The 21,834-nt window shown below is 41.6% G+C and overlaps 1 protein-coding gene across 2 annotated transcripts in view; it reads left to right on the top strand.

Annotated features, from left to right (window-relative positions):
• Nucleotides 1-1,107: 1,107 nt before the first annotated feature.
• Nucleotides 1,108-21,834, top strand: part of xpo4 (exportin 4) — a 57,851-nt gene continuing 37,124 nt past the window's right edge. Inside the window, exons 1-7 of one of the 2 annotated variants that reach the window (XM_076747647.1) lie at nt 1,108-1,200; nt 4,605-4,710; nt 5,401-5,542; nt 6,420-6,558; nt 9,419-9,535; nt 9,693-9,846; nt 20,007-20,119. In XM_076747647.1, the coding sequence (XP_076603762.1) occupies nt 1,111-1,200; nt 4,605-4,710; nt 5,401-5,542; nt 6,420-6,558; nt 9,419-9,535; nt 9,693-9,846; nt 20,007-20,119 (861 nt within the window). In that variant the 5' untranslated portion in view covers nt 1,108-1,110. The remainder of the gene's footprint in view (nt 1,201-4,604; nt 4,711-5,400; nt 5,543-6,419; nt 6,559-9,418; nt 9,536-9,692; nt 9,847-20,006; nt 20,120-21,834) is intronic. The other variant, XR_013077973.1, reaches the window with a different exon arrangement.

Genomic DNA, 21,834 nt, shown 5'->3' with positions numbered 1-21,834 from the left:
GCTCAAGAATAAGCACATGTATTGGCTTTGATTTTTTTTATGTATGCCATCTAAGATTAAATGTAATAGACAAGAAAGGATTACATTTCTGTTGACGTTCATCAGTACAGCGTAAATTCATCTGAATTCAGCTTACTTGACTCTTATTTGAAAAAGATTGGTCTGCCTTTAATGAATGAAGAGGTCAGAGGTTAATAATCAAGGTATGGTAAATAATAACATTATTACATATATTACATAATAGTCATTATAGTGCTAATAACACTGTAATACCAAGGCCAAGACATCTTAATTTTACTCATGGAAACATGAGCCTAAAAGTTAGTAAATCTTGAATTTATTGCATTAAAAAAATCCAATGGACAAATATTGTTTGAAAACTACATTCATCAGTTGATCTTATGCATAAAGCAGAGGTAACAAAATTACAATGTAAAATTACTTAACTACTTGCATTCAAAAATATCCTTTCAGCTAGTTATTATATTGTATTATTATTACCATTACTACAGTAATGTATCAAGGTGAAAGCTGGTCGAGGTGGAGCTATTCTTTAAATAATGTTATATACAATGTAGTAATTTATATCTGTGCATCATATTTCTATCAGCTCTTGGATGTAAGTGCTGAGTCTGCAAAGTACAGCTGTAAATAAGTGTGTTGAAGTAAAAGATTCTATGGTGTCTTCTGAAATGCAAAAGCATAATATCAAATATAACAATAATATAAATGTTTGTGCAGTAAAGTACTTAAAGTAAATGGATATATGCTTTCCACTATTTTACTTTTATACCTGTCTCACATAACCACATTTGACAACATTAGCTTCCTTTAAATGTTCGCTCAATAAAAAAAATGGGCCATACAGAATATACATTATAAAATAAATTAATAAATGAATTCCAATGAACTCTTCCTTTAGCTCAGCTGTGGGTAGCATTACGCCTCATGTGTTATTCCTAGTCTTTGCTTTTAAAAACCTCGTCTTGACTTTGACAGTGGGGTAAATGTTGCTTCTTGCGTGGACTCCATAACCCACCGCCTCCACGCTCAAGCTGCTGGGTTGAACCCTGCCGGGTACCAGCGCTGTAATCCCACAATGCAGAGCGCATGGCGCGTCATTGGAGAGGGACGATGATGGCGGCGGTCGGTGCACCAGAAGTGATCACACAGCTGGAAAGCGCTGCCAAAGTTTTAATGGTGAGAATTCAGGGTTGTTTTGTAGCCATGAGCGGGGCGGCACGTCTGTCCTAACTTTGTCTCGGGTGCAGTTTGGCGCTTCGAGGCTCTCGCGGCGGTTTGTTTCTTCCCGGGTTTTGTTGATAGATGTGTTCAGTTTTCACCGGAGAAACGCTATGTGAGCGATGCGTGGCGCCTTGCCTTGCCTGTCTCCATCCCGAAAAATATCCGCTCACCATCGCAGTATCCCCCCCTCTTCATTTACCTCCGTTCTCTAATGAAGGACCACCACCCTAAAATGTAACCCCGCGTCGGGACACTTTCCAATGTGACTCAGTTGTGTGGAAACTTGAACGGCTCGTGCCTGCTCTCAGCCGTTCACGTGAACTTTGAGTGTATGGAGACAGTTTAACATCCCGCTGCTGTTTGTTTGGCATATAGACGCCGTTCAGCCACTCGGTCTGTAGCTTTAGCTCATGGCGTACGTCCTAAAATCCTCACCGACAGCAAGTGTGTGGCCCTTTCCTTTCTGTCTCAACACCGTCCAGTCTCCTTTGGAGTAAATATTACTGGAAACACACCAGCTAAGAGCAAGTGGCTAACCATGTGCATGAGTCTGTGTACCAGAAAAATTAGCTAGCTAGAGCCTGCTCTTGCTTTCTGCCATTTTGCTTCCCCTTCTTGTGTTTTTAAACTAGCTAACTATACGTAATGGGAATTGCTACCTTGTTTTAAAGAGGATAGTGACAGAGAAACTGGACGAGTTGCTTCATGTGAACACCACAGCAGCCGTATAAGCCTTTAGCCTCACAGTTCAGCCAGCAGGTGTCTTCTGCAGTGATGGTTTGTTTTAAGGGTTGTGAATCATAACATATACACAGTTTCAGATTAATCAGGGGTGGAACAAGAAGTTGCATCATATTCTGTAACATGGTAGTGATTCAATAGAAACGGTGAATTGAGCTAGTTACTCAAAGGCAGTCGAATAGATACAGTGGCTGTCAGGCTGACATCAGCTGATTCAGGTGGATTTTCTGACATGATGAAGCTCTGTTGTTGATTTCTTCCATCCTCGATGTTAACCTCTGGTTTCGCTTTGAATCTCATCTCAGGTTTTGCACTCTTCGCTCATTGTTTTGTTTCTAGAAGTGATTTTATAGACTTTGTGCCTGTGTTGGACAGTTGATAGTTTGGAGGTGGATATGAAATGAGTGGCGAGCTGGGTGACTTACATCCCAGCTTGAATGGAAACCCGGACACTGCAGTGGTACACTCAGCCAGAAAGTTGAATTCTAACCAGTACATGAAAAGCAGAAATGTCAGACACATTGTCATGTACAGAACCTTCCTTTATTTCTCTACTGCTAATCTCATTCTCTCGATAAAACGCAGTAACATATCCAATTACAATGTGAATTTTGTGGATTGGCACATGCCTAATATTTCCTTTAGAACTGTTGCAGAATAAACTTCTTAAGCTCCAGTTTGACTTACAATTTCTACATTGTCCATACATCAGTTGACATCAGCTAACCTATATGTGATTTTCCCATACGTCATCAGACATTGTGATACACACTTGTCGCCCTGTTGAATATGATACTAACTCTGTTTGGTACCTTCTCCTGAATGGATGTGATCAGAGCTGGGCCGTGTGTTCATGTTTGTCGTGATTGTCTGGTATTATTTCTTATATTGTGAACCATAATGTGCAAATTTTAGTATCTCAGTTAACCATGGCTGTAACAATAAGTTGTACCAGTCAGGACAAGGCTCTGATTCATTTGAAACAGCTCAGTTTAAACTCCATTGTTTAATTCTGATGTCTCAGATTCAATAGATTTAGAAAGTTGACTGTAAATATGCTGAAATATCAGCACGTTCTCCGATCCAGAACCTTTTAGATACCTTGTATTACCTTAAATACCTCACATAATATATTGCATTAAATTGTGCCGTGCTGAATTGATAAGCAACTAAAGTGAACTCTCCTGTCACTTTTCACCCAGTGTGGTGTCAGTTGTCAGCCTTTTTGTATTTTGAGTCATGACATGTTTCATTCACCGTACTGATCTTGCTCAAAAAATTAAATTCCATTAGTGTCCATAGAGCTTTCCCACACTGGTATTTGTAATAAAACTATTTGATGGAGTTGTATAGGTGGTGCAACAGGCTGTAAAAATGAATTTAACATACCATATAAGATACACATTTATTGTGATTGTGTTAGAAAACATTCAATTTACACACCTAGTGGACATTATCATTCATTTGGAGTTGTGCCTCTGGCCACTTGAATGCATGCAGGTCCAATTTTCTCTCTCCTTTTAGCTTTGCTTTGCTCCCCACTGACTTCTGAACATAATATCTCTTTAGCTGCTCAGTGCTCCTCTGTGTTTGCCAGTTCTCTGTCTGTCTTTTGTGAAGCTGGACAAGTGGTGTACACTGGGTTTATCAGACTATTTTTGTTGAAAGCAGCTGCCTGTTGTGGCTGGAAATGATGCAGATGACTGCGATCAGATTGAGTAAACAGTGCAGTGGTGAGCTGTAAAATCAAAACAGTTTACTGAAAGCCGCTAAAACACTTAAGCGTCAGAGGCAGATGATAAATCTCTGTCACCACAAGCAACACTTTTAACACCACACATAACTTTTTCCATCATTAATATAAGACTTTTCTGTAGAGCAGCTTTAAAATTTCTTATCATTAAGGTAAATGTTATTGAGATTTCAATTTTTTTTTTGTCGGAATCCTTAATTCTTATAAAAATCATGCCGTGTCGTCCTCTCTCATCATAGTATAGTAAGTAGTTTGAAGTGTACATGTGTGGTGTGCTCTTAGATAAAAGGGTCTTTCTTTCCTCTGCTGCCTTCAGCCACAGAGCTGCTTTCACTGCAATTAGGCCTGGAATGTGACTTTCTTGCTGAGCTGTATCATGGCGACACTCCTCCATAAAAGAGTGTGTGTGTGTGTGTGTGTGTGTGTGTGTGTGTGTGTGTGTGTGTGTGTGCGGATAAGAGTCTCATCTGGATTTCTTGATTTGACAAAAGGAGTGAAAAATGAGCCTCTGATATTGGGCAGTGTCACTGCCAGTAGAAAGTGTTTTTTTCCATTTCACAAGTCATGGCGTGCTGTTCCTGCAAGAGGTATTGTGCTCAGTCATAACACAACCAAACACCTTATATGGGTTCATGGCTGCTACAATGTAAGCAACTTTTGCTGCTGTTACCATTTCTCATTGACTAAAATAGCATATTCCACCAGTCGTCACGGTATCTTTAAGATCACAAATATAAACTAAACAAAATATAAACTTGAATGAAACTTGTCCTGAAAAGTGTGGGAGCTCTGTGTTCTGGAACATAGTAGAAATAAACCAAGCCTTGTATAGAAATGCTAATTCTTTGTGTTTGTTTTTCGTCAGGCACCGCCGTCCATGGTCAGCACCGAACAGAGGCAGCATGCCGAGCACATATTCCTCTCCTTCAGGAAATCCAAATCCCCTTTTGCCATCTGCAAGCACATCTTAGGTGACTATTGACTTAATCATTTAGCCTGCAGAACCTATTTTAACCTGCATGGTTTTTGTGTCATGTTACTTCCATTTCATTGAAGTGTTTCCATCCAGTCTGGGCTTCGGCGACGTTGTTATGATCACAAACCTATTGCTGTGTTTGAGTATAACCCAAATATTTGTAATGTCATGAACCCCCATAAAGAGCATAGTTCTCATCCACCATGTTTATATCAGTGAGGGTAGACTAGATTTTAAAAACACCTCTCTGTAATGCAATACAGTTCAACAGTAGCCTTCTTATTACAATGAATAACCTAAGAAATAGTGCTTTTGTACAGCATCTTCCATCCAATAGCTAGCATTGGGCGAGAGACGGGGTACATCCAGGACAGGTTTCCAGTCAGTCACAGGGCTAACAAATAAACAAATGACCCTTCATGCCCACATTCAGACCTGTCACTCAACAACTGGATCATTTTGAACAGCTAGTAAACAGTACTAGGAAAGTGGGATTACAAATGGCTTTCTTGTACTATTACATTAATCTGGGTTTTCAGTCTGCTTTGTCATACTGAATATAACTGCATTGCATGTGCGTGTACTGTTTCCCAGCAATTCATCTCAAACCATCTTCTCTTTTTTCTACTTTATCTTTCTCCCTGCTTATATTTCTCTTCTCTCACCTCCCCTTTTCCCTCTCCAGAGACCAGTAAGGTGGACTATGTGCTGTTCCAGGCAGCCACAGCCATCATGGAGGCGGTAGTGCGGGAGTGGATCCTGCTGGAAAAGACCAGCATCGAGTCACTCCGGGCATTCCTCCTCACCTACGTCTTACAGAGACCCAAGTAAGGAAGGAGGAAAGAGCCATAATTAAACCTGTGTGTGTCTTGCAGGGTATTAACTATGTATGACTTTTATGGGCTTTCACTGGTGAGTGGCAGGATTCTCAAGAACATCAATAGACCTCATCTCCTGTTTCATGAGTCCAATGCAGAGAGAACTGTGCAGCGAAGTGATTCAAGGGCCATTAATATTTATCAATAAGCCTTTTAAATCCCACAGATATATATTATGGTCTTGTTGATGAGCTTAGTAGTGAAAACTATAAATCTGTGTGAGATCACACCAAGCATGTGCTGTATAAGCAGTAGTTAATTTGTATAAGTAATACTGATGCCATTTGAAACTGGGTTTTTTCTACAATTTGATCCAATGATGCAAGGTTTTATGTGCAAAATGAGTTTGACGTGCCGTAGCCTGTAGGTCCTCATGCATGGAAAGTCTGGGCTGATGCTCATAATCAGCTGTGTCTTAATGTGTATACCAGTATACACAGCAGAGAAGAAGAGCACAGGCTTATTTGTTATGTGTGGTACAAGTTACAGAAACTGGAATCCATGAAAGTCTCTGACCTGGTGCAGCGATAGGTTACACAAACTCTGTTCAGCAAACGAGCTAAGATTCCTGTTTGCTTTTGTTTGATTAGACAGTGTGATTTAAAGAAAGAAAAATACAAAAATGCTATGAAGTTAACTTTTCCATGTGATACATGCCAAAGAAAATAAGCTGCAGCTGTGATCGCACCCTCACACACAACCTTTCTGTTTCACTTTGTTTTTCTTGCTGTTCTCAATCCCTGCTGATGGTCAGTGTTCAGTTAACCTCCTATCTGTTCTACTTATTTTCTCTGGTTCAAAGCACTGATCTCTCTGTTTCCTCCAGTCTCCAGAAGTACGTCCGCGAGCAGATCCTGTTGGCTGTGGCGGTCATCGTGAAGAGGGGGTCTCTAGACAAAAGCATCAACTGTAAAAGCATCTTTCATGAGGTCGGACAGCTCATTGGCAGCGGGAACCCCACAGTGGTGAGAAAGACACGTAGACGTATCAGTGCTAATATATTTTAATGAATCACTGTTAGTTACAATGAACAAATAATCATTCATTGTTCATGTATCCACCATCATAGTACACTGATTTAAAAAGGCAAGTAATCCAAGATTAAAATGAGTTTTTTTCATGCGAGACACAGTAAGTCATCAAAATGTCAAAGCCCAGTACCTTTGCATCAATGCCGGATTTAAAGACTGTCAGGATCACATTTTGACAGATCATTGGTCATCAGTTAATAGAAAACATCCACAGTTGCATCAACAGAACTGCTTTTGAAAAGAAAAATAATTCTGTAAATTAACATCATTTCACCATTGGTGACTCACGTCATGCATTACTGTTCATTTGGAATCACTTTTCACTGCACATAAGTAAATAGGTTATAGGTATTGGTGACTTTTAGGCAGCTTTCCGCAATGTGACAGAGGCTGAAAAATAACTAACCCAAACAACCTACAGGGGCACACAGTTCAGTGATAGAAATTGTTCACAAGCGTTCACAAGTTGCATGCAGTCTACACCTACTTTGTCCAGAAATATTGTCCTTAATCAGAGTTTGCCACTGCGTCAAACGTCACATGTGTAAATTTACATTCAAATAGGTGAAGCGCGGTACCAATAATGAGGTGTGATGATAAGGTTTGACCATTTAACTGGCATCACCTTTTTATTGCCTCTCACAGTAAATTGTGACTTACATCGAACACAAAGGCTGTCAATATGTGCTCTAATCTTACCTCCACTCGGTCCTGTTCTTCTGCTCACAGAAGACATAAACAGACCAAAACACTCTCCCAAAATAGTTCCAGATGAATGGGAGAACTTGTGGAGTGTATTTCAGACTCATTTATAGCATGAGATGAAACCGGGTGAAAGCTTTGATGATATTTATTATATTTGTGACTTGATGGACCACATTTGTGCCCTGGTTACAGACTTCCTGCATGGAATCTGGCTCAGATTACAGAGAGCTCAGTGTGAAAATAAAAAATGCCACAAAGGCAGTACTGGGAAAAAGCTTCAGGCATGTTCCTGTGGTTAGAGGAAAGTATGGTATCGAGTCCCTGTTTTCATTGCTCATGTACTCAAATCAATTTTGTGTATAAATGTTGTCAAAGTGCATTTTCATTACAATATAATTTTGGTGTTTGGTGCTGTCAACTGTTTAGGTGACCTTATGGAAAAAAAGCTGAAGCCAAGCTGAAAAACTTAAGACTTAAGAGTAATGTTAGATGCATGTTGTATGACTCAGCACATGGATGAAATATTGCTGCATTAAGTCTCCCATTTGTGAAAATCTATTGGCATGACTTTGCCTCAATGCTGCTATGGATTGTAAAGCAAACTGCAATGCTGCTCATAATCCAGTAGGTGTCACTATTTCATTTGGTTATTCATATAACCAAACCCTCAACCACAAATGGGAATCTACAGCATGTGCCCTGGAGGGCTGAAAGTGCTACTTCCATTTGAATAAGAGATCTCGGTGATAAGGGTGCGCGGAGCCAGACAGCAGAAAGTGGTCAATGAAGTCACCTCATGTGGTGTTTGTTTAGGCTGAAATCCCACAACTGTTGCCTTTGTAAACTTCATCCATCCCTCAGTCTTCACAATCTGGCCAACAGACCACAAAATACATTTACCATTAGGAAACTATATGAAACGTTTCCTTCCAAAATAGTCCTCATACAAGTTTGAACAAACTTGTCACTGAATTATTAAAACATGGATACGTTGGCTGGTTTTGACGGGACCATGTCCTTTGATATTTGGAGAAAAACTGGTCTTGCATCCCTTGCCTGATGCTACAAGTTACGAGGTTACTTAAACAATTCCCCGTTTTGACTGACAATTTGAGGCTGTCGTCCTGGGCTCAGTAAACTCTTGCTGGGCTTTTTCTGGTGGTATTTTTTGACATTTGGAAAAAAAGAAGAAGAGATTAATCCATGTTGAAATGGTCACAAGTTACAGCCTTAAAGGTACCCTGCTAATCTAGTTAGATCCAAATGTCACTACTGTTCTGTGATGATTTCAATAAATTCTTGCCCTTCATGCTTTTAGGACCAGCTGCATTCTGAAAGAACTATCTGGTTTTGAGAGAATGGATTTTAGGCTCATTTGTCCTATAATAACCTATGATGTGTTCACTGTCTTATTAGTGATCATTTCTACATCCAGTTGTAATTTTTCCAAATAGAGGATCTCTTTGTACCAGAACAGAAAATGTTATGCTGTGTCCCAGTTTTGTACTAGATACCAACAGTATATAGTACACAACATACTGTAGTACACTTGTACAGTTTCTTTACAAGGTAAATCAATATACTGAACTATTTTGTATAGGAAATTATGTAGTATGTGCACCAACAATGGTGAGTTTCATTGTGATTTTGGAACGTCACTGTCAAATAACTCCTCATGAAAGAGAAAACAAAATGTTATTCCAGAGATTTCATACTTCTTTTTGTTTTCTTACAACTTCACTGAGCTGTCTCACCACTAACCACAACTTGTGATAATGTTTTGCAGCTGTGAGCAGCTGCTCCATTTCCTTTGTGAATTGCATTGTGCAGCACAATATTGCACAAAAATCAAGCTGCACACTCACTTTTTTCAGTATGTTTATTCTTGTTGTTTTTCCAATGTGACACATGCATTGAAAATTTGCTTGGAATCGGTATGTAGTATGGAATTGGGACAGAGTGCCAGTCTTTCCACATGAAGCACATTCAGCCTCTCTCTCTCTGGGTCTTGACTGCTGATCGAGTTTGACCTCAGTGTAACGTTGTATAACATTTGACCTGTTTGATCACATGGCTCTCTGTGCTGCAGCAAACACTGGCCTGCTCCATCCTGACCGCTCTGCTCAGTGAGTTCTCCAGCTCCAGTAAGACCAGCAGCATCGGCCTCAGCATGGAGTTCCACGGCAGCTGCAAGCGTCTGTTCCAGGTTTGTCTGTCCAGCAGTAAAGTTGTTAATGCAGGACTCCTTGTTAGCCCTTCATTTTCTTAAATGTAGTCACAGACCACTGTTTTTTCTTTAATGTATCACTTTTTATACCTGCATTCGGCCATCTTTCTCTTCTTCTTCTATCCCTCTCTCCCAGGAGGAGGGCCTGCGTCAGATCTTTATGTTGACCATGGAGGTGCTGCAGGAGTTCAGCCGCAGAGAAAACCTAAATGCCCAGATGTCGTCTGTTTTCCAGCGCTACCTGGCTCTGGCCAACCAGGTCCTCAGCTGGAACTTCCTGCCACCCAATCATATCCTTTCTTTGTCAGAGGCTGACAGGCATTCTTCACCTGAAAAGGCCAAGATAATAAATTAGACTATTTCTTGGTCTTGACACATGATTGGATAAATTGTGTGATGAGGAAAAACAGGTCAGTCCCAGTTACCTACATAACTACACATCATGCGCAGTTTTTGTCATGGCTTTGCCATTTCACATGTTGGAATATTTGTTATTCTTAAAAACAGCGGTCTTGCACAGAATAATTATTTGGGCACAGAATAAAACTCAGACAATCTCAGTGGTGATATTTATGTAGTTTAAGCCATCACCTTTATTGGTTTGCGTTTTTATTCAGTGATTTATATGCTGAAATCTGCCACCATGACATTGTTATATTAAATTTTCCAGCAGGTTTCAGCTGTGGAAGTTAATACAAGGTGAACATTGAAATTATGAACTTCAGTGTCTGCAGCATTGGCTTTTGCAGACCTGCTTCACTGTTTAAGTTTGACTTTGAAGTGAAGTACGTCAAAGGGCAATTAAGAATTATAGCAAACCCAGGTTGTAAAGGTTTGTGTAGTGTGATGAATACAGGTATCTAGAGGCATAAAGACGAGTGGATCTTCCCCCTGTCAGGTTTAGGTTAAAAGAAGACGATCATGTTGGGGTTAGAAATGTAAATCGGTGGAATGTCCTCCTAGTTGTAGTACTTTGTGTATTTTTCTACTTGTAATATAAAGTGCTCATTTGTATGAATATAGATGAGGGGTTTTTTGTGTACGTGAGTATGCATTGTCCCTGTAATGGATAATGCTGTGTGTATGCGCATGTTTGTCTATGCACATGTGTGTGCATGCCTGTGTGTTTCTACAAATATGCAATACAGAGGAATGCATATCTGTCCATCAGTTTTTCTTTGTAGTTCATCTCTTGTGGACACGTCCGTATTATCTTTGCAGTTGCCTGCATTGCTGAGCAAACTTAGGTTTGTGTGTGCGTGCGTGTGTGTGCGTGCGCACACGGCCAGGCTCATTATGGCCTAAATCCCTACCAGCCTGGCATCCTCTCTGCCTGTCTGAGGGGATCTGGAGTGGCGCTTGCTGCCAGCCAGGGCCATGTATCACTTTCAAAGAGGTGTCTGTGTGTCCATCTCCATATCATTCCAGCAGCCCACCACCCCCGCCTTGGCTTGTTGAGGCTCCCCTTGGTATGCCTGGCACGCTCAGATTGATATGTGTGTGTTCTGAAAGATGCACTTTTAAGTCCTCTGTGTGTGCCTGTGTGTATATGTGTGTGTATTATCTGTTTTATACAGCAGTTTAATTTAGTTTTAGTGTTGGGTGTTCATATGAAGTCACCAAAGTAATTACTGTACATGTAAGGGACTTTTTGGGTTGCGGTTAAAGCAGGATACTTTGGGCTTGCAAATGATATTCTGGAAAATATGAACATTTTGAATCTTAAGTATCTAATTCAGTATTTCAGTATTGCTCAGTTTGCTTGCATTGCACATACAATAAGCTGATTATGATTGTGTAAACCAAGAAATAATGGACATTTATTAGTCACCAGAGGTTTTGCTGTACTATTTATACTGTACCAAAGTAAGTGTCTCTAATATTTCAGGGTGTGTTAGGCCATTGTGGGCACTGTTGAAGTTCTGTGAGCAGGTCTGCTTTATGGCAAATTTTGGATGGGATGATTTTTGCATTGATGTGATATACCTGGATTTGTCTGGTATTTGTTCCAATGGATTAACGAAAACCAGATGTGGGGTTTATATATGTATACTGCATATGGCTTTACAGTTGAATTCCCAGTGTTATGCTATGGCATCAATTTACTATACCTCAGTATAGTATACGTGGGGGTGACTGTGACTCAGGTGGTAAAGCCCTTCCACCTATCAGGAGGTCGGTGGGTGATTCCTGGCCCTTGCAGCCGACATGTTGAAGTATTCTTGGGCAAGATACTACACCCCAGATTTCTGTGGGTGTGTGTGTATGGTTATTGCTCGTGAAGAGCAGGTGGCGTCTCGCCCCCAGTGTATGAATGGGTGAATGCTGGCTGGTTGGTAAGACTAGAAAATCACTATATAAATACAGTCCATTTACCATATTGTGATACAAAATTACATAAAGTATGATATGATATGAAGATTTTGCCAACATCACCCACCCCTAACTCCATAGCTAATCCTCAGTGTTTTTAGAAGAGTTTAGTTAAAACTCTGTCACTAAAGGCAACGGGCATCCTTGAAAGGTTCAGGATGGAGCGAGGTTCACCACTTTGTGAACCCATGATTACATAAAAGATATTACTACATGGACTCAGGAACACTTTGTTAAACCGTTGTCAGTAAATACAGTTGCTTTGCAAATTACTGCATTATGATTTTTTTCCATTTTGCGTCCAAGCTTTTTTGAAATCGAGGTTCACATTAAATATAATTTCTTTATTTACTTCTTAAATTGTTGATTTCTAAAGTGTGGCTATTTGCAACCTGAAAATACCCTTACGAAATCATTAAGTACACTTAAATGACTCTGAAGCAAAGGTGGCTAGGTAATTCATAAATACAATGAGGAATCCCCAGAGTACTAGTTGCATGCAAGCAGAGCTGTAGGTCTGCAGTTTCTTCATGTTGAATTGTCACAAATGTTGAATGGACTGTGTCAGGCCACAGAAATAGCATATGAATTCTCAAATCAAGAGGCCTTCTCCTCGAAATTCTGTGTGTATGTGAGTGTATGTAAAGCCTACAAGTGTGTGGGCTGTTGTTGAAAAGGAGAATAGATTGATGAAGACCATTGGGAGGCCTGAATGAGTGCGGCCGCCTGTCTGCAAGTGTCACAACACGCCTGTGCCTGTGTGATGCTTTGCAAACATGCAGTATGCCAGCATGGGTATCAGGGGGCCTCTCCTTAATTGCGTGGCTGACAGCCGCCGCCTTTCACACACGAATACACACACTCCTCAACCAGCTCAAAGACCCTTTTTAAAAAGCCTCCCACCCTTAGACGAACCGAGCGGCATGCATGTCATCTGTCCTCGCCGTCGTCTGAACCCTGGCCCTTCAGCTCTGGTGTCATTTGGTGGAGGCACGCTCCCCGGGCGTCGGTACGACACCGTGTCACTCCACACTGGGCTTGACTCTGGCCAGGGTCGCAGTCAGGCTTTGAGGCTGCAGCAGCAGTCAGGTGCTGTATATGGCTGTCCGAGCTGACAGATAGATCACCCTCCGTCCTTGCTGCTTCATTCTGCCGGAGCAGTCCACATGTCTGGATCCTCTTTATGTTGTTTAGATGTATTTGATATGTGAGGGAACCTCTAAATTCATCTATGTCAATTATGTTGCTATAATAGTCAGTTTTGTTCTGTAGCAACGTCCCATTTAATTTCCTACCATCTGTTTTTTTTCTTCACTAGACAGGAATGTGTAGATTTCACGGTGTATCCGCTCGCTAAAACTCAAGTTGTTTCAAATTAAAGCATGGCCTTCCCTGCCTCTTCCACTGAGGTCATATCGTTTCTGTCACTTGACTTGTAGTTATATACTTGTACTAGAGAGGAAGAAAGAGACCTCTCGGTTTGGCCTGTAAGGAGACGTTATTGTGCTGAAGAGACGACTGTCAGCCTAACACATGCCTCAGCCTGGCTCAGTATTCTCATTAGCTGTTCTGGGGTCAATTTATAGCCATATTGGCCCTCAGGTTAAGGTTAGGATTTGGAGTGTGTAAGCTGATGCTGGATGTTTGCCTTGGCCCCTGACCTGTATGGAGAATCTTCAACTACTGCTGTCTAAACACAGGTTGTAGGGTATATAAAGATGGGTAATATGCTGATGGGCATTCAGCTGCCGCATGTTGTGTGCGTGTGTGTGTGCTGAGATTTTAAGTCTGACGTTAGTATATGTCACTTTTCTGCAGTGTTGCTGCATTGATTCAAACAGCAGAGTGGCATAATTGATATATCATTGGTTTAATTCAGTAGTGGAAGAATTGATGACAACTGCTGGCTAAGCAGACGGGGGCCAAACAGTAGAAGGAAATGTGAAAGGAAAGGGAGGGGGGTGGGTTACTGAGGAGGTATTCCTGGACTGTTATTTCACATGGCGAGGCTGTAGGGGAGACTTAAGGCAGGATATATCACTTAAACCCTACCACGCGCCTTAGCATAGTGCTGTGCTCTTCGCTGTGCCGCTGGCAGACGCTCAGCCAGTCTTAATGTGCAGCGGGTCCATCCTCAGTCAGGATCAACCATAATGAATAGAGGATATAGGAGAAGCTCGTTAATCCGCAACCATCAGGCTCGAAGGTCGTTCGGGCCTGCAAAATGTTCAGATTGCTGAGATTGTCTACTTAATGGTCATGAAAATACTATCAAATAGATCTGCAAATTGCTGATGAAAGCGGAGTCAGGAATGTGAGACGTGAAGTCGGATTTTATTTTTCTGTAGACGGCCTTAATAAACCTGCTGGAGGCTGCAAGATTTAGCCCATTTATTACAAAGTACATAGATTTTACATTACTTAGCCATTTGCAATCTGCACATCTATTTGCTTCCATTGAAGTATAGAGAAGATGGGGGGGGAAAGGGCAAAAAGATCTATGCACAGTAAACCTACATATTAAAAAGAAATGGGAACTGAATTCACAAAAGATTAGACAGACGTAATCTACACTGTGATGTGTGACAAGTTTCAAGGATCTGCTAATTTTGTACTGTTTTTTTTCCGACCACACCAAAACAAACAGCTGCTTACAAAGACAACTCCACTGCTTTGTTCCAGGCTGAAATATTGCAAAACAATTTGATGAATAACTATGAAAATTTGTCCAGAAATTCATGCTCCCCAGATGATGAATCTTACTGTATTCGGTGATTCCCTGACTTTCCCTCTAGTGCCTTTAGTTCTTGGTGTATTGTCATGACAGCAATTTTATGGGTTGCCATGAAAAGTGAAGTGGATATTGTGGAGGAGGATATTACTAAACTATTAATAATACTAATACATGTGAACTTGATGCTCTAACTTTCCATAAAACAACTTCATTGAGCCAGAATTTGAAGTTGTCCAATAATTTGGTTCACGACAAAATAGCTGCAAAACTAGAGAGATTAGTGAGATTCCCATCAGCCTCAGCTGTACTGTGTAACTTTGTCTTCAGAGAATGTAAACATTAAACATTATAAACATCAAGCACGGCTGTGCCTCAGTATAGCCGCACAGCCGCTAGCGTGGCTGCAGACTCTTAGTAATGTTAATATAAGGTTTGTGACAAAGTGACATAAATCAAATCTGTGAAGGCGCTGACTGAGTTGTCTGAGGACTTCAGTAGAATTTAATTAATAGCTAGTCCATTTTTGTTAGCATGTGGTAACAAAACGAACAAACCCACAAAGATGACGAAATAAAAATGTTGGCGTGGACGTATTTTGTTGTTTGGTTTTGCGGCCCACATCCCTCAGCCTCTCTTGTATGTAAAGGCTCAGCCCACATTTGCCGTTTGGTACTCATGTGGTTAGTTTATGCTTAGCAATGCACTTTGAATTATAGCCCATGCAGAAAAGAATTAGCTTTGAAGTGGAGAGCCGTACACCCATGCACACTACGGTACCTGGGCGAAGGTTCACACGCAGACCATAAATACTGGACGGCCAAGTGTCTGTTGATGTGGGGCCGAAGAAAGTCTGCTTGCTGTGGTCAGAATAAATAGAATTAGGGCAGGGAATTGGACTAGAAATGCCCGTCGTTTCTCTGCCAAAGTAACTGGTGGATCAGACAAACCTACCAGTAGCGGTTTTATTGGCATTTGACCGGTGGCTGGTGGTAATTAATGTATGACAATGTGTGTTTATGTGTCTGTCTGGCTGCGAATTTGGCAACTGCATGTGAGAGCTAAGGGTGTGTGAATCTTTCACTCGTGTATGATTTAAACTCTTGCGGTCAGTGGTTCACATGTGTGTGTAGTCGGCTTTGTTTGTGTGTGCCTGTGTGTCCTGTTTATCTGTCAGTCCGTCTTATCTTTCCAGTGGAAAATTGACGTGTCACATTAGTTATTCTTGAGCCTGCTGGAAGAGTTGAGATAGTAGCAGGTGATGTCTTTTAAAAAGACACCAAACCACAGCCACATGTCCTCGTCACTCCGTGTCCATTACTCATCGTGGAGGCATGTACATTACACACACACACACACACACACACACTCAGGCACATCTTTTTTTTCTTTCAAAGCAGCATGGAAAGCATGGTTGAAGTTGTAAATTCACTTGTCAACTCAACAAGTAGAGTTTCCGCAGAATTGAAGAGCTTGAACTAAGTGAGCACTTAAACAATCAGAAGTAGATTAAACGGTCATCTCAGTTCATGTGAGCTGTTTTCAGGACAGCCCATGAATGTTGTTGTGATGGTTACAGTGAGAACTAAAGGAAGCAGTCAGGATTTCTTTGCCAGGTTAATAATGTGACGTGCAGTGCGTGTCTATTTTAATACCAGGGGTCAGACAAGACCTCCGTAAGTGTAATAATTGGTGAATCGTGATCTAATTTTATTTATATTTTCAGATTAAGTTTTGAACATTATATGAATACTTGGTATATATCTGGACAACTAAAACCATTCATCCAAATGATCAGTTTAAAATGTTTTGAATGATGAAATTTGTCTTATATTCTCCTCCTAATTTTAAATATCTTGAATCTGTGTTGATGACACTTGCCGGCATCTGTTTTCCTCTAATTCAGAGTGTTTTTATCTTTGTGGTGTCACAACCTGTCAGCCCCATTTTACATCTCTGTCCAGCTGTGGAAAGTAGTTGAAGTAGCCGTGTAGTTATCATTCCTGAGGTCTCTTGTGAGTTTTGTCTCAGTCATATGATCTTTAGGAGGTTTGTACAACCTCTGTCACTGAGGTGGTCCGTCCCTGCGGAGACGGCCCCCGTCTGCAAACTGCACGACTTGGTCAGTCCCACTTGTTGCAAGACTGAAAACGCACTGACTGCTCATTTCTTCCCTTCTGTCTCTCTCTGTCCTCATGTTTCATGTCGTCCTCATTTTTTTCTGTCGTGTATCTGAGGGATTTGCAAGATAAAAGCCAGCTGTGTGAGGTTTTCATTTCATTTGGAGAAAACGGCATCAAGACAAACACGACAGTCGCAGGCCAAGAGCGCTTAAAATCAAGTGGAAGAAGGACACGTAAACAAAGCTTTGAAAAAGAAGAAAGTTTTCACAGAAATGAACAGTTAAACCCCTGGTATAAAACAAATAAACATGAAGTTAGTCACTGCAGCGCACCCTCCTCACTTATTCTGATGTCTCTCATTCCTTCTCGCTTCAGAAAGGTTCAGTTAGAGGTCTTCTGCCTCACCACGACTATTTTTAACAAGGCCTGAAAGCCAAGCGCTGGACACACACACACACACACACACACACACACACACACACAACCCTACAGACCCTTAGACAGGTGCCAACTTTTGTGCCGAAAAAGTGTGGTGTGTTGTGGTGGGGTGTGTGCATGGGGAGTGACTGTGGGCTGGTGTCAGAGGAATGCGTGACCTCGCCGGCCTCTGCCGCTGTTTGGCTTTGATCAAGCATTCCTCTGGAAGTTTCCTCCTCCTGCTGTCACTGAGCCGCAGGGCAGTGATATGGTTTTGTGTGTGTGTGTGTTTTTATGTGTTTGTGTGTGTGTGTGTGTGTGTGTGTGTGTGTGGCTGATGGAAGACGGAGAGGAAGAGGCTGTCTTTTTTTTTTTCTTTGTTATTGTTTATTTATTTATTTTATAGGCAAGCAAAAGAATAAAAAAACATTTGCAGACTATAAAATATACAAAAAACACTGGCAAAGATAAATATTATTACTAATTATTTTTTTATGAGTGGTGGTAGTAGTTGTAAAAGTAATGTGAAATGTCCTGGAGAGGAGACGGTTGAATAATCCATGCAGTGTGTTGAACTCATAAACCTGCGCTGGTCTTCCAGTAGTCACTTATCACGTCGTGCTGTGCAGCCAAACATTGCTGAAACCCACAGAAGTTTATTTTCATTTTATTTGGGATACACCAAACAAGTCATTCTGAGAAACTCTTTTGAGATTATATGCATGTGTATATAGAATGATTCAGGATGTCTACAAGGTGCAGCCATTAATCAACACAAAGCATGGAACTTTGGGTTTGAATTCGAGCTGAAACAACTGATCGATCAGTGGATCGGCAGAAAATTCACCTGGAATGATTTGATAAGTGATAAGTCACTTTTTTCTGGAGCCAGGAATTCTCTGATTCCTGCTTCTCATTTGTGACGATCTGCTGCTTTACTTTGTAACATCAATATAAATGACCTTTGATGTTGGACTGTTGGTCAGACAATTGGTCACTATTTTCTGACATTATTGGAAAAATAATCAGTATTTTAATTGACAATTAAATTAACTCCTCGCTCAATGAACCAGCTGTCAACAGTTAAGGAAAGAGTCTTGACGGATGGAGCGTCTCAGGTTGTTGAAGTGTCCTGAGTGTTGTTGAGGCTTGTGATGGAGGGAGTGTTGGAGAGACAGAGTTTTGATCGGTTGTCCTTTAGTGAGGTAAGAATGAAGAGACATTGTGTATTTGTATTTGTTCCAAAAACAAAGTCTGGAGTAAAGGCAACATTCCAGAGGACAAAAACAGCAAAAGACTAACCTCATGTGTTGATCTTTTGTGTAAATTTACTTGCAGTCAGGAGGCTGACAAATCTGCTGACTTATTTTGGCATGAAGCCTCCATCAGGACTCTGTATGTTGTAACGACGGCAAGAAAAACATTTTTTTGGAGAGAGGAAGGGGTTTCGAGGGCGGCGCAGAGAAGCGTTGAAACCTCGGGCGGTGTGTGAAGAGAGTGTGTGATTGTAAGACGCTTTGATTGAGGAAAGAGTGAGAAAGGCCTGGTTTTGGAGAGTGGAAGGAGCAGTGACGGGGATTGTTTTCGATGAGCTCAGGGAAAAGCACGTTGTGGCTGAGTTTAGGAGACTTGAATAAGGGCAGGAAGTGTTGTGGCTGCGTGGGGAGAAAGTGTGTGTTGTGGGTTTGTGAAAAAGCTTGTTGTGGGTGTAGAGAAAGTCTTCAATAAGGAGTCAGTGTGTGTGTGTTGTGGGAGCTTGGAGAGAGAAAGACTTGTTTGAGAAAAAGGAGAAAAGGGACATTTGGAAAAGCGCTACGATGAAAAGGTTTTTATAGTTTTGTGAACAGAGTGTGATTGTGTTGTGGGTTGAGGCAAAGTTTAAAATCAGGCTAAAGTGTTTTGTGTGGGGCAAGGAGAGACAGCATCTTGTTAGGATGAAGAAAAAAAGCCATTTGGAAAGTGGTCCAGAGGGAAAATAAACGGATAAAAGGCAAAAGAGGAAGGTTTGTGACAGAAGTTTTAAATGAAGACTTTGTGTCATGGGGCAAAGAGAGAGGCTTTGGTCTTGGAAAGCAGTCAGGAGGAGACACAAAGTGATTGGCTGAGGAGGGAGAGGGGGTGTCTCGGGGCAGTAAGGAGTCTCGAGGACGTCTTGTAGAGGAGTGGACAAAGAGGCAGAGCCACGCAGAGTCTTGATTGGCTGCATTGAGAGCGTGTCTTGTGTGTTTAAGATCTTGAGGAAGCAGAGGAGAGAAATCCGAGTGTACACAGCGAGGGAGTGCCGGTAGGAAGAGAGGTGAAGAAGAGGACAAGAAGGCAAGAGGGTGTCAGGCGAGTCAGAGGGGAAAGAGCGGAACAAGGCACAGAGTTGGGGATAAAAGGCAAAACGGAGGAAGGAGGTGAGGGAACAGTGGACACAAGGGTGAGAAAGAAGGAAGGAGTTTCTTTGTGGGTGAAAACTGTGGCAGAGGAAGAGCTGATGAGGGAGGAAGAGAAGGAAGGGAGGACAAGAACACAAAGCAAGCACAGAGGGAAGGGTGAGAAAAAATCAAAACAAAAGCTTTTGTGGAATAAAGATTAACAGGGTTAATGAGAGGGAGCGTTCGCTAACAAGTGACTGACAAGTTTCTGCTGCCAGCCACACGAAACCAAAGACTCACACACAGAGACCAAAATACCCATTGAGAGGGAGCTTAGTGACAGGAGCTGGTGTTTTTGAGTGAGCTGCTCCTCCTCCTCTTCCTCCTCCTCCTCCTCCTCCTCCTCCTCTTCATGCTGTTGTTGGCCTTAACTGTCGGCGGGTCACTGGGGCGCCACTACATCGCCATGTTCGAGGCCACACAGAACGTCACGCTCAAGCCTACGGAGTCCTGGAGGGAAGCGCTGCTGGACACCCGCGTCATGGACCTCTTCTTCACCGTGAGTATCCCGTCCATCACTGACGTGTTTAGCGTGCTCAGTTTTGAAGTTGTGCTTTGTTGTGGCTCATTATGTCAAGTGGGACGTTGTCTGGATCACAGCGGTTTGAAGTTGATGTCTTTGATGAAATCTGTCTTCCATTTCATTTTAAACGGCTTCACGAAAAACGTTGACCTGCTGATGCTTTGCTCTCTGATGTGCTGTCACTGTTCAGGTTTTTCCTCCACAGCTGAGGTCTTTGTGTCTCATACATTTCCATTAGTGTTCTTGTGTCCTGCTTTGCCCTTTCTTCTTCTTCTTCTTCTTCTTTTTTTTCCCCTGACCTCTACATGGTGGTTTATTTATGATAAACACAGAGAGACGGTTTGCCTTTTCATGTTGGGCAGAGAGATCTCACTTGACCTCGTCTTTTTGGCGCATGCAGAGTTTTTACTAGTTTCGTGGGTTTTTTGGACGCACCATTAAGTAGATTTATGGGTGCTTTGCCGTGGGGTCGTGTTATTGCCTTACTGTCCAGAGGACCGCCCGGTGAAGTAAATGTGTATTTTTGCACAGTGACCTGTGTGTTTAAAGAGGCAGTCTAGGCTGGCTAAGCAAACGGTGTGGAGGAGAAGTGTGGAACAAACCAGTCAGCTCCTCTTCCATTCAGCATCCATCCAAACCCTCTGGCTGCCCATCACCAGATACTCTGCCTTTCATCTGCCGTATACTGCTGCGCTCCTTTAGATGCTACACTACACTAACGCTATCTGTCTGTGAATTACTGAACTACATGCAGCCATACTCCAGCTTACTAACACTTCATGCACATCACCAAATACTGGTCCACTCACTTAGCCCTTTGGGCTGTGCTAAATGTTGGATAACATTGGGCAAAGTTGGCTGGTTGGGTGATTCAGCATGTTGAGAGCTAAGTGACAGCTGTTCAGCTTTTGTTTGTTTGTTTGTTTCATCTTGGTGAGTTAGGGCTTTTCATTCCTACCAAATACTGCTCCACTGTTTATATACAGGAGCATATACTGTATTTTCATTGCCAAATACTACTCCTCTAGCCCCATTTTTACCTTTGTAAGGCCTAACATAACGTAGTTTTTGGGTGTGGATTCTGAGAGGTGAACCAGGTCTTCTGAATGTCTATTACGTTTGTAAATCACTCTCACTCTCATCAGTCTTTACTTTGGTGGTGCAGATTATTCCTCCATAAAAGCGGTTTGCATTACAACGATAGACACTCTGCGTTGCTGTCAAAAGTTGTCAAGTTATTTGTAGTAGTTCTCTGCCTTACAACCCCGTAATTACCTGTGGAGCTATTTTCTGTGCAGCTACAGAGGCAGAAACTACTTGGCTGGATTTGTGTTTGTCATCTGACACTCGACCGTTTTATCAGGGAGTTCTAATTTTTGTGTTGTTGTTATTTTTGAAAAAGGACCTTAGAAAACCTGTTTCACTGACTTTCTCTTAATACACCCTATTGTGTCTTTTCAGTTTGGATTACACAGAGATAAAACGAGCCAGCTCTAGATGAATGCCTGTCTTGTGAATATGGAAATATGGAAAGTGATTTTGAAAAATAAGTCAGTATTTTCAGTAGAATTGCTTTGTGATGAAGAAGTGTTTATGAAAATCTTCTGCTAATGAAGATGTGGAACAGAAATGGTATTGAAAGTGTCGTTTAAAGTTCACTTTATGTTGTGGTGCAGTTCAATGAGATGAAC

This window comes from Chaetodon auriga, chromosome 13, assembly GCF_051107435.1.
Source record: "Chaetodon auriga isolate fChaAug3 chromosome 13, fChaAug3.hap1, whole genome shotgun sequence".
Lineage (NCBI taxonomy): Eukaryota > Metazoa > Chordata > Actinopteri > Chaetodontiformes > Chaetodontidae > Chaetodon > Chaetodon auriga.
Note: the sequence above shows the minus strand (reverse complement) of the source record. Positions and strands in the feature narration are given on the sequence as shown.